Genomic DNA, 11,860 nt, shown 5'->3' on the forward strand with positions numbered 1-11,860 from the left:
TTGTTCCTACGTTTATATGCCCACTTAGAGTTGTTAGCCGGAGGGAAGGAGATACTACCCACTCTAGGACATGGCGTTTGCTTAGCTTTTGCACAAGCAGCAATTCTTGCACTTGGAAAAGCCATTAGGCAGGCCGCCCACTATGCACGCCTCTTTCACCTACTGCAGAGTATGTGGAAGTGGTGAATCTAAAGCTGCAATGACTAGGCGCCCTACGGGAAATCTCATCCATTATATAAAGGCACCGATTCAATGCGAGTGTAAGCAACTATATTTTACTAGGTCAGGCGTGAGAATCAGGTTGCAATTCCCATGTTTGCAGCACTATTCGGCACAACGAACCTTCGCCCCTAAAGCAGGTAGTACGAACCTCAATCATGCATCCAACCACTCAACAACTCTCAATCGTGTCTCTACCAGGGTGACCGAGGAGTAGCAAATCCAGCTCTGCCGGAACCGCATTAGCACCAACATCATGCCCCCATAAGGCGTTCCACGCGCGTCCGGCGGCTGCTATCCCCGACGATTCTACGTTTTCTGGCGGGTTGATGCGGTGGCAGGAAACTGCCGGAAATGCAGAAGCCTCCAGGTAGTACGAACCTCAATCATGCATCCAACCACTCAACAACTCTCAATCGTGTCTCTACCAGGGTGACCGAGGAGTAGCAAATCCAGCTCTGCCGGAACCGCATTAGCACCAACATCATGCCCCCATAAGGCGTTCCACGCGCGTCCGGCGGCTGCTATCCCCGACGATTCTACGTTTTCTGGCGGGTTGATGCGGTGGCAGGAAACTGCCGGAAATGCAGAAGCCTCTTCTCGCCCGACGTGTTCTTAGCGGGATTAGAAAGGAGCTACCCTTCGGTATACATGGAAGGCGTGGGCCGAACCTATTGAGGACTGGACCTGGCTGGTGGCGTCGTACGGTCATCTGCAGCCGTGGGCAATCTCCCAATTGCATTGCTTTGCCCTTGCTAGGAAGTGTCAACATGGGGCAACAAAAGCCAAACGTAATCGTTCGTCCGCTGCAAACGCACGCAATATGCATGCTTCTAAACGGCAACTGCTAAGGACGCAATAAGTATAGATGATTCCACTACTTGTAGCAAGCCAAAGTCAAAGCAATTGAGGACTGGACCTGGCTGGTGGCGTCGTACGGTCATCTGCAGCCGTGGGCAATCTCCCAATTGCATTGCTTTGCCCTTGCTAGGAAGTGTCAACATGGGGCAACAAAAGCCAAACGTAATCGTTCGTCCGCTGCAAACGCACGCAATATGCATGCTTCTAAACGGCAACTGCTAAGGACGCAATAAGTATAGATGATTCCACTACTTGTAGCAAGCCAAAGTCAAAGCAAGCACAGTCACAGAAACGGTGACAAAAACAAGCCTTCGCTCAGCCCTATTGGGGTAATAATCGCTTCGATTCAGTGGTTCGAACGAACAGCTAAGGCAACGAACAGCCCCGTTGCAGTTGGTGCTGCTAGAATGTATGATTCGTCCGCTGCAAACGCACGCAATATGCATGCTTCTAAACGGCAACTGCTAAGGACGCAATAAGTATAGATGATTCCACTACTTGTAGCAAGCCAAAGTCAAAGCAAGCACAGTCACAGAAACGGTGACAAAAACAAGCCTTCGCTCAGCCCTATTGGGGTAATAATCGCTTCGATTCAGTGGTTCGAACGAACAGCTAAGGCAACGAACAGCCCCGTTGCAGTTGGTGCTGCTAGAATGTATGATTTCTGCTTAGCTGAATAGGCTGAAGGATCCGAACCCGTCGTTAGTGTGCCGCAGCGGGTCCCACTGGGGGGACCTGGGTGTTTGAGCACTGAGTCTGGGAGTGTATTCTGGAGCCAATTAGTAATCAGGCAAATGTCTGGTTCTTGCAAGGCGCAAACCCAAACCAAATAAAGTCATCAACTGACAGTATCAATAGCTTATACTAAAAAGGAAAAGAAAATATCGTTGTGTCTACACAGGGATCTACCGATAACAGCCAAGCGCAGGAAGTACATTCAGAAAGCGAATCCAAACTCGTACCTAGAAACTACTAAAAACGCTGAGATGGGTCAATTCCGCAAGACAAAGCAGCATGGAACCCAGTTGATGTTTGTGAGCTAGATTCTGGCCACTTTCCACACGATGCTCTGTGAAAATGAAATACAGCCTTCATAAAAATGACGTCTGCCAAGAGGACTTGAAGCGCGCACTTAACTTTTCCTGTTGGGTCTGCAAGTGACACAGAACGTAACGACAAAAGCACAATGATAAATGGTTACTCCCTGCAGCAAGGATGGCAGCTGTGAGACTATTTTTGTTCAGTCCGACGGCACCCACTCAGTATAGCGTTCGCAGATAATTATTCTCCGGCTGCCACTTACCAGTTTATTGTAGTCCTCCCGTGATACCTGTCGAACAGTCTGCAAAATACCAAGAGCCGCACGGTATCAAGGTAATGTCCACTTACAAATGGCACTGTGGGACAATGCTGTGTAGCCGCCCTTCTAAACACACACTGTGACAAAAATGCAGAGCGGGGCTACTGTGGTGTCTACAAATTCTTGCCTGCAGGTCGCGTTCCCTATCAAATCGCTGCCATGGTTGTCCCTTCTTCGAATCTTCTTGCTGCAGTGTCCAGAAGATAGCACCTAAAACTACGACATGACGCATGATTCGCTAGCCAACTCCTAAAAGGCACACTGCGATCAGCGCACTATTGTTCTATAATACACCAAATATGCTCTTGAACTAATCCTGGTTTTGCGAACTCACGAAATCCTGTTCAGCAGTCTGTTCTGCCGCTCGCTTTCCCCAGAGGTTTCGAGCCGCCTCCATGTTTCGTTTCCAGCGTTTATACGCTTCTTCACCATCTGCAAACTCGCCTGTTTGCCAAACGGAAAACGCAGAGCACAATTTTCTCTTGTGTGACAATGCACGTCCTTTTACAAACATGCGCAGTGACTGGTAGCGCAGCTTGGCTTTTATGGGTGGTAAGGCGGCAGAGCCTTCTTTTGCAGACGAGTGTGCCTGCGACTAACCTTCTTCCTTAAGTTCCCGAAGACTCTTAGCCTTTCGTGCTTTGTTCCACTCTTCCATGATCGCTCTGACACGTACAGCCTCCTCATCATCCTTCTTCTTCTGCTGCAAGATTTCTGCACCGAGTCCGACCACCGCAACTCACATCTCCATGAGCCGCCGAGCTCAATTAAGAACAACCATAAGCGCCCACCAAGGCTGCAGGAATTGTGAAGGCGACGTGCACTCTGGAAAACGTCTCTCAGCAAATTCCTTACGCATCCTCTTTGCATCAGGCCCTTCTTTTGTTGCCAGACAACGTAGATAGGCGGGAGCTTCAAGCATCCATTCCTCTCTCTGCCACAACAAACAGCAAACGTCCCCCTACCGCTTGCACCAGCTCACTTCCACGCCCAACAACGCCTTTTACTGGGTGCAGGGCACTTGTTCAACCGTGAACAATTTCACAGGAGGCACATACGTACGAGCACACCCCAGAAAAGAGCACCCGTGAACAGATTAAAGCGTCTTCATTCGAACTAATAATACTTACGCCAGACTTCACTTCCGAAGGCGCCTGCTGCACTTCAGATGGTCCCTCAGAAACGGACTCGGTTGAAAGTTCCTGAAGCCCGGCATGTTCCGCGCGCCAGCGCTGTACAGCTTCTTCTGCCTTCCGTTCCGCCGCCTCGGCGTCGAACCTTAATTCTTCAAAGAGTCGTTCCTCCTTCACCTCGGAGGTTTCAACAGGTCCAATGTCCGCCGGAGGATTTGACACCTCAAGCTGTGGGCGTAGCTCCTTGCATCGGCGCTTCACTAACTTGGAGAGCGACATTTTACAGGTAAGCATCTTCCTCCAACCTTTGCCTTGCTCACCCTCAACCTGAGAAACATCATTAAAAGCATGCGGTAATGACCCTTGCGGCTGAGGCGAAGTGCTGCAAAGTGCTGCTCGGAAAACTCTTGGTCACCGACGGCTAGATTGCGCTGAGTACATTAGCAAACGAATCGTTGGGTATGTTGAGGTAAAGGAAAATTCAGTACAGAATATGTGCGTGCGACACTTGTCACAAGCGGGAACCTCGGGAGGCCGCACCTCGCCAACGAACAGTGCCCGGAAAAGGTGCCGAAGCTTCTTTCGCAACCGGATATCACCGAGGTCATTCAAATAGACGATTCCCCATGAATCCAGCTGTTTAAATACGTCCAAAAGCTGAACCCACGGGAACAAACACGCTCAGCCGAGTTCCAAGACAAATACCTGGCTACAGTGTTGTAAGCAGGCCAGCCGAGAAACTTTCGCGTACACTGCAACTCGATGCACAACCCTCACCTCTGGCTCCATCTGCGGAGAAAGCTGCAGCAAAGAGATAAGAAGGCGATCTACATCTGCCTGATCGATCTGTTCCTGAAGGGTATCAGAGGCACACATCTCAACAGCACTCATTGCGCAGTACAACGGGATACATCCAACCAACTTTTCTGAAGGTAGCCTGACGCACGCAGTTATGAGCTGCAGAGCGCGTAGTTCACTAACTGCTGACTTGAACAGCAAGAACTCAACAGTGGTGTAACACTGCCCACAAGTTGGAAGCGGCTCTCCTCGTCGCTTGCTGAGTGCTCGTCGCGTTTTTTCTTTCTTGAAGATTTCTTCTCCTTCTTGGCCTTTCGTTTTTTGCTGCTCTTGCTGCTACGTTTTCCATCGTCACTGCTGCCTTCACTGGGAAAACCCATGCCTGTAAGTCGGGTTTGGGCGTGAGCTGCTACTTAAGCTCTGGAGGGTTGTCCCACGAAGAAGCGATTCGGCAAGTATTCCTGCTGAAGTTCTGAGCCCCCCCGCGTTAAGTTCTACGAACCAACCTCCGAACTTTCTGTGCGCTACGCATCCACAAGGGCAAGCAAACAAAGTTGAGGATATTTAGTACGATTGCTTCGCAGTTGATCAGCATGGAGGGACCCGGCGAAGCTAAGCGTCTTCTTACTCTGCTCAGGAAGAACGAAGTCATCAGAATCACAGTCCTCCGAATCTTCACGAACAGGCGGAGCACTAAGCCAATCCGTAAGTGGATATTTCAACGTGCAGGATGCTTCTTTAAATGGGTCAAGTCAAGAAAGCGAAGAAACGCAGCCTCCGGCGCCCAAAACCTGCTTTTGTATAGTGGCAAAACTTTAGAGGGTCTAAATTGTAGGTGAATAAGGGAAGTATCGATACTCTGAAGCCTAATAATGTGTAGGGTTCATAGGAAAAGTTCGGAGCGCCCAGCCCTGATGGATACTCTGCGAGCAATGAGTGCGCATGCGTTGGTTCGGGACCCGCACACTTCACGAGGGAAAAACAATGGAAACACACAAACAAGTGGAATATATAAATGCGTTGTGTTTAGTCTATGCTTGTTAACGAACTCAGAGGCGCCGAGTACTGTCGAGCAGCTATGATCTGCCAGTCGGCGTTGTGGCAACTTTCTTGGTGGGCCTCCAAGCGGATAAAAAGAAGTTGTATTTCCGCACTAAATGTAACTTAACAGCATTTTTTGCACAGGAGACGGCGAGAGCAGCCATATAGTTGTCTTGGCAGACGCAGGCGTGGCGGTAAATCCCTTGCAGATCACGCCGTGCTGGATTAGTGGGGCGAGGAATTCCACCTGAAGGAAAGGCACATTCTGTCTAATCCACTGCGTTTCAGTTCTCGTTTCTGCCAAGAAAAGGAAGGGGTTGGCAACAGGCAACTAGGATTGATTATAGGGACGGAGACAACAGCCAACAGTACCAGCCTCACCGCAAAGCATCCATAACAGAGTTGTTTTGCGAGAACGGGACAAATTCGGTGCGATTTCAAAGGGACGGTCGACTCTGTCTTCCTCGTTCCACATTGTGCCCAAGGGGCATATTCTTTACCTGCATATTCTTTGCTTGCCTTTACTTAACTTGACTTTACTTAATCACGCCTCTAACGTTTACGAAGAATGGAATTGGCGTCGTCGAGCGTTGTAGTAGACATTGGGGCGGCAAGTACTCGCGTGGGATATGCGGGTGAGGGGAATCCCTGTCAGCTGCTGAACTCGTGCATTGGAGTACGCCAACGTAGCAGCTTCGCAGGGGATTCAAATGCATCTGGCGGCAACGAAAACGCCACAGTCCGCGAACTGATATTCCCCCTCAACTTCTCAGAGAGACGTGACGGAGTTGAAGTTGTGCCTGCGCTCTTTCCAACCTGGCGAGGTCCTAGTGGGAAGAGGAAGGGCGACTCAAGCCCCACATACACTCTGAACGAAGAGGCGTTTGAGAACCTTGTAGCCCTCAGCTGTACAGGAGCACGGTCTGCTCGTATCAGCTCAAGCGAAGGGGCCACGACGCTGGATTGTTCAGGGTCCAATGATTCAAGAGCTATATGTCGCAGCAACTTGCGCCTGACGGAGTTGTGTGGTGTCGGGGCAGACTTGCGGGAGCAGCCACTACTCCTTTCCGAGCCAAACATACATTGCCGCGGCATCAGGGAAAAGATGGCTGAGATACTCTTTGAAGGACTGCAAGTAGGATCTCTGTACACGGCTAAACGAGCGCTATTGTCTTGTGTTGCTTTGGGGAGGAGTAGTGCAATGGTAATCGACGTGGGGGCTTCTGGTCTATCAATTGCGCCAGTTTCTGATTCATTCGTCTTAGACCAACATGTTACAGAGTGGCCGGTGGGTGGGGATGCAATGAGCCAGTTACTTGGCTCTATCCTCATGGGGCACAACCTCCCTGTACATCCCAGCTTTGCCCGCTTTTCTGCACAAGGTCGGATGTCGAAAACTGCAATAGACAAGCCTGGGGATTGGGACAATGTTCACTCTTCCTACATGCACTGGAGGTGAGCCATTTACCAAGAAATACACAGGCCGACTTTAGCGCTGTTGCGATGTTTTGGCACTGCCGATATGGCGGGTTGGTGAGTAACTTTGGGGCACATTGTGCGCATCTGCCTCTGCTTTCCCCGCCGCTTTACCCAGTGCCTTCAGCAGCATCATGGCCGTAGTTGCGTGGGCACCAAAGTCAGACCTGATTACTTTTCCGCTTTGCTTGTACTGACCGACACATTTGGGAGGCTATCTGTCACATTTTGGCAATGGGTTTGTTTTTTTCTGCTCGTGTGCAGCCGCATGCAAACTTTATCGTTTCTAAAGGAGGGGTTATGCCGCGTTGCAGACGACCCGCGGGATGTTACCATTGCGAGGAAGCCTATTCTACTACCAAGTCAGCAACATCAAGCAAAGAGACGTGGAGGTGGTGCAGCTGTTTCCCCAGATTGCCCCGCCACATCCCAGCTCCTATTTCCGTTTTCGACAGCAGCATCCGCTGCGGCGTTGCTCTCAAGCGGCGGTGGCAGTGAAGGAGGCCTCATGGAGCTTCCGGACGGTACACGTCTTGAGGCAGATCAAGTAGCCATGAAGGCAGGTCATCCAGTGCAACCTTTTCGGGTTGCACTAGGAACGAGATATTTGCACTGATCACTTCGTAGAGCTCCTGCGTTGCCTAATTCATGTTTAGTGCTCGTGTTCAAGCGGGGTAGGAGCACGGCTGTGGCCAGTGTTGTCACCCATTCAACCACCACTCTATTTTTTTGTGGTATGCTGCAGATTCCCGAGATTTTGTTCTATCCCGCATTCCTTTCATTAGTGCCGGGTGGCGGTGGTGGCTTCCCGGGTCTTCCGGAGGCAGTGCGACAGGTGGTTGAGGCAGTTGAGGCGGACGGCAATCGTGACATTCTTAGTGCATTGGTTCTCACAGGAGGCTGCTCCTGTATCCCGGGTGCGTCTTTATACACGTCTCCGTGTTGTTGGTGCTGCCTGCGCTGCTCCAACCCCCCTTGATAACCGGAGCATTGGAGGTACATTGTGCCTGAAGCCTTGTGATGTGGCGGCTGGAGTACGCATGCTCTGGAGGGTCCAAAAGAACAAAATTTTCCCGCTTTTGTGGCTCACGCTCAACCATCTGACTGTAAGTGCAAAACCACGACGGTACCAGAATTGTGTGTTCATGCACCTGCAGGAATGGTAGAGAGAGTTAACCGCGAATTGGTGGACGATCCCGCAGTTTGTGGAGGCCAGAAGGTTAGGCTCCTTGCGGTGCCTGGGGCACAAGAACGTCGGTTTTCAACGTGGGTTGGAGGCTCGATGCTTGCAAGTCTTAGTTCCTTCCAGGCTGCATGGTGCAGCCGCGAGGAATATGAAGAACATGGGCCAGCGGTCGTTCAGCGGAAATGCTACTAGTGGAGGGTACTAACGAGCTTGCGGGATTTCAGGTCGTGACTTTTGTAAGTGAACGGATGGTACCTTCATTTTCCTCCACCGCTAGCGGGATTACGACATATCTCGAGACCCGGGTAACTAACGGAGTTGCGGAACTGTGCTCCATTAGCAGCTTGCGCAAACTGTGCATGGGGAGGAGCACAGGGGCTGGCCGATGCAAAGGACTTTTGCGTCTTCCCAGTTCGGGAGAGGCGGTCCATAGGCCTCCGCAGGGTTGCCACGACGGTAGTGCCGCTGGCGGCCCACATGTATAGGGTTTCACAGCACTGAACTTTTTCTTCCGTATTCCACATCATGAACACCGGGGGAATTTCGTACGCTAGAACAGCGGCAGTGTTCACAGTCCGGCTAATCTTTGGCTACAGCAGCAATAGCTCAGAAAGTCGAGTGGCGCCCTGTTGACTTGTACACCTAAGCTTGGCGAATTCGATTGACTGTCCTACAGGTACGCCACTTCGGTGGTGCTCTACCGTCGACTGCAAGTGCTACATTCGTTGTAGCACACGACACGCTCTAACGGTCAGCCAAAATTTTCACTAGATGCTTTGCACATAAATTTGCCGAGACATACAATGATGCTCAGGCCAGGCCGGAAGTTGCCGATGGAACAGATAGGCTTTTCACGTCAGCATTTCACCCTGCAACGCACGCTGGAATGGCTTACTGATTGGTTGCCAGGCTCCGAGCTGTGCCATTAATAATATGCAAGGTCCATGATTTTGAGCCGTACTCCAATCCTGGTCCCCGCTGCCATTCATTCTTCCACCTAGAAACTGGCATTCTCTTGCAGCAGGACATGTGTGCACCACAGATGAAGATAAATCTCTTGAGCCTCAGTGAGCTCTAATGGAGTAGTAATGCGCTTTTCGACGCTTAAAACCCATCATTTTTCCCATATATGGTGTAGCTAGCGTTTTGGGGCTTTTTGCAGCATTGCTCCCGAGGCCAAGGGAGCGTTACACGCACAGTGCACATGCTTAAAACTAGCTTAGGTTTGCGTCATGGGGGACCGAGTACTCTGTCAAACACCATCCGCTACATGGTTTGCCGGTGAATGTGCCTTGGGTGTACTACCGTATGGGACGCATGCATCCTCATGGATATATGCAGATCGTTTGCCTAGTGGGGGCAGCTCTTGAACGGAGTCGGTAAGCAAGTACACACTTCGCATGAGCACTTCTGTCCATAAGAGCAGAAAGTCTCGTCCTAGCTAGTAAAACCGTCCCACCGTCCTTAACTAGATAATAATAATAATATTGGTGTGTTTGGAGTCGATGAGTGTGTGGACACTGTGTGTGGCGGGCACAAAGCACATCTTGAGTAACACTGCTTCATAGGAGTAAACACAAATACAACGTAGACCTGAACATGTGTTTGTCCCCGTCGTTGCCCACTGGGCCGTCCTGTAACTGCTGGATTTCGTCACGGGAACAGGAGGCTTTTCCACTCCTGTTTAGCGGGGTTTTCCCCTAGAATTTGTTTCTGCTGCATTTGCGTTGGATAGCATGACTGACCATGTGAAGATTCTAGGTTTCGCGAGCAAGGATGTTTCCGCCTAGTGCTCGCGAGTTGGCCATCACAAAAGGGAAGAGAACTGAAACAAGCATCCACCCTCAAATACCTGTATACCAGCTGGTTACAGGATGGTTGATGAAACAATTGGATCTTTTCTTAGGCTTCGTAGTGAATGGGAAATACCATCCCTTAGAGCAGACATATACAGCTCCGTCCCGGCCACTCGGTCTGTCGGGGGCTTGAAGTCCCTCAGCAATCAGTTGCTTTCTTGGCGCAGTCTCTCCTTACAGCTTTTGCATTAACATATTTTCTTCTTATTTCGCATCTTGAGGTGGGCTCACTGCCGAGGCTATTGGTGCTCCCTCTTCGTGCCGGTCACGTCATTGACACGCGACGCTGTGACCGAGCATTTCGTGTACGGTTTCTCGGCGTTCACCGATATTATTGATAGGATTCCGGTAATTGTCTCACTAGCATTTATATTTATTTCGCTTTCCAACACCCAGAACAAGGACGGCGTAGCGGGTTGGCTGGTGCATATTGCAACAGGCGGCCGTACGGGCTCCACTGCTCGTTGCGGCATGAAGGACTTCGCAGGAGAAGTGTGAGCCATTAGGTGCTGGCAGCCGTCTCCCCGGAGGAGGTTCTTCGTAGATGCAGCTGCGTCCAGTGTCTGTGCCAGGCATCCGTTCGCACAGCCGCATGCAGTCTGTTACCTGTGTTGAGGTGCACGTGAGACTAGCATGCCAGGGCGCCTTGCCTGGCCTGGGTGAACTTGTCAGGAGTGTGCTGCTAGGACACGCGCAACCACCCACGACACCTACAGAGTTGCACTTAAGGGTGCCGGTCGCACGACAAGCCGGGGTACCAGCCGTTGCATAAACCTACGGAAACCCACTTACCGTCAAGTATTGGCCATACCGCATGAGGATGAACGATAACACTTCAGCGGATCCTTCGAAAGGTGTGGAGCTGCTGATGGGCACTAACGGAACGGGTGGGAAGGAGGTATACGAATACACCCCAGACCCAGGTTCTCACATAATCCATGACAATTCATCTCAAGAGGCATTTGACAGAGGTGAGGCAACCGCTTTTTCTTCTATAATCCTTGCAGGTCTTCTAGCAGGGCATTGCGTGCATTACTGGGAGCCTTTGCTATACCTCTACATCCGATGCTGCGCACACATTTCCGCTGTAGTTATCTCCCCACGCTACGGTGGAACTCTAGCGAAAAAGGCGGCTTCCTTGCGTATGGTGGAGGCATAATGAAGTCATATGTCCAACATCAACTCGTGAAATTTGATTGTATGAATCCTCCTCCTTTGTTCATCAGATGGCTATCGGTTAGCAAGAGGTGCGAAGGAGCTTGACGACTCAGAAGTCAGCCCGAGTACTGCCTACGAGTTTTTTAGAGGTACATAGCGAGAAGAGACTCTCCACATCACCAACGTTGCACGGCTCACCGTAACCATGCACTTTGCGGACGACACAACACGGGCGAAGCGATGGTACATCAGTGTACGGCATCTGCGAGACGTACACGAAATCGCATGTGCTTGTCGGAGAGGGGAGAATCGAGAGGGTATATCACCTGCACATGCGTGTTGGCATGGTTGTGGTGTGCATCGTTATTCAGGAAAGACGTACAAGAGCACAGCCTTTCGTAATGGCTTCTTTGCTCGTCGGGGGTGGGGGCCGTCGGATTCGGGTCCGTTGGAGGTACGCGGACAGCAGGTGCTTCGCGCTGCCCCCCAAAGTAGCCGCGCAGGCGACAAGGGATCGGTAAGTAAAACGAGAAGGGCACTCGCCTTCTGAGACCACGTTTTTCTTCGATGCAGCTTTTTCCACCTCGTAGCTGTCCAGAAGTATGCGTTGTATGCGGCCGGTTGTTGTTGGCACGTAAAAGGGGAACTACGCAAGCCAGATTCCACTCCTTCACCTGTCTCGTATTGGAGACAGACCTCCTCAATCTGGACAGTCTCGTAGTGTTTATATATATATATATATATTGAGAGAGAGAGAGAAGTGTGTGTGCTT

At 50.9% G+C, this 11,860-nt stretch overlaps 3 protein-coding genes across 3 annotated transcripts; 2 read left to right on the forward strand and 1 right to left on the reverse strand.

The window, feature by feature from the left end:
• Positions 1-2,750: 2,750 nt before the first annotated feature.
• Positions 2,751-4,449, reverse strand: EMWEY_00049710 (hypothetical protein, conserved; the record flags this gene model as incomplete). Its single annotated transcript, XM_013479524.1, has 6 exons — positions 2,751-2,884; positions 3,041-3,154; positions 3,296-3,374; positions 3,571-3,900; positions 4,114-4,230; positions 4,351-4,449. The coding sequence occupies 6 exons, from the start codon at positions 4,447-4,449 to the stop codon at positions 2,751-2,753; spliced, it is 873 nt and encodes a 290-aa protein (XP_013334978.1).
• A 1,531-nt stretch (positions 4,450-5,980) lies between these two features.
• EMWEY_00049720 (actin-like family protein ARP4a, putative) lies at positions 5,981-8,266 on the forward strand (the record flags this gene model as incomplete). The annotated part of the gene is made up of 4 exons (XM_013479525.1): positions 5,981-6,867; positions 7,153-7,451; positions 7,674-7,805; positions 8,046-8,266. 4 exons carry the CDS (start codon positions 5,981-5,983, stop codon positions 8,264-8,266), a joined length of 1,539 nt encoding a protein of 512 aa, XP_013334979.1.
• A 2,484-nt stretch (positions 8,267-10,750) lies between these two features.
• Positions 10,751-11,605, forward strand: EMWEY_00049730 (hypothetical protein; the record flags this gene model as incomplete). Its single annotated transcript, XM_013479526.1, has 3 exons — positions 10,751-10,901; positions 11,157-11,237; positions 11,460-11,605. Coding segments are annotated over 3 exons (378 nt in total), but the record flags the coding sequence as incomplete, so codon positions are not given.
• Between the last annotated feature and the right edge of the window lie 255 nt (positions 11,606-11,860).

This window comes from Eimeria maxima, genomic scaffold (genome assembly GCF_000499605.1).
Source record: "Eimeria maxima Weybridge genomic scaffold, Emw_scaff1194, whole genome shotgun sequence".
NCBI classification, from domain to species: Eukaryota; Apicomplexa; class Conoidasida; order Eucoccidiorida; family Eimeriidae; genus Eimeria; species Eimeria maxima.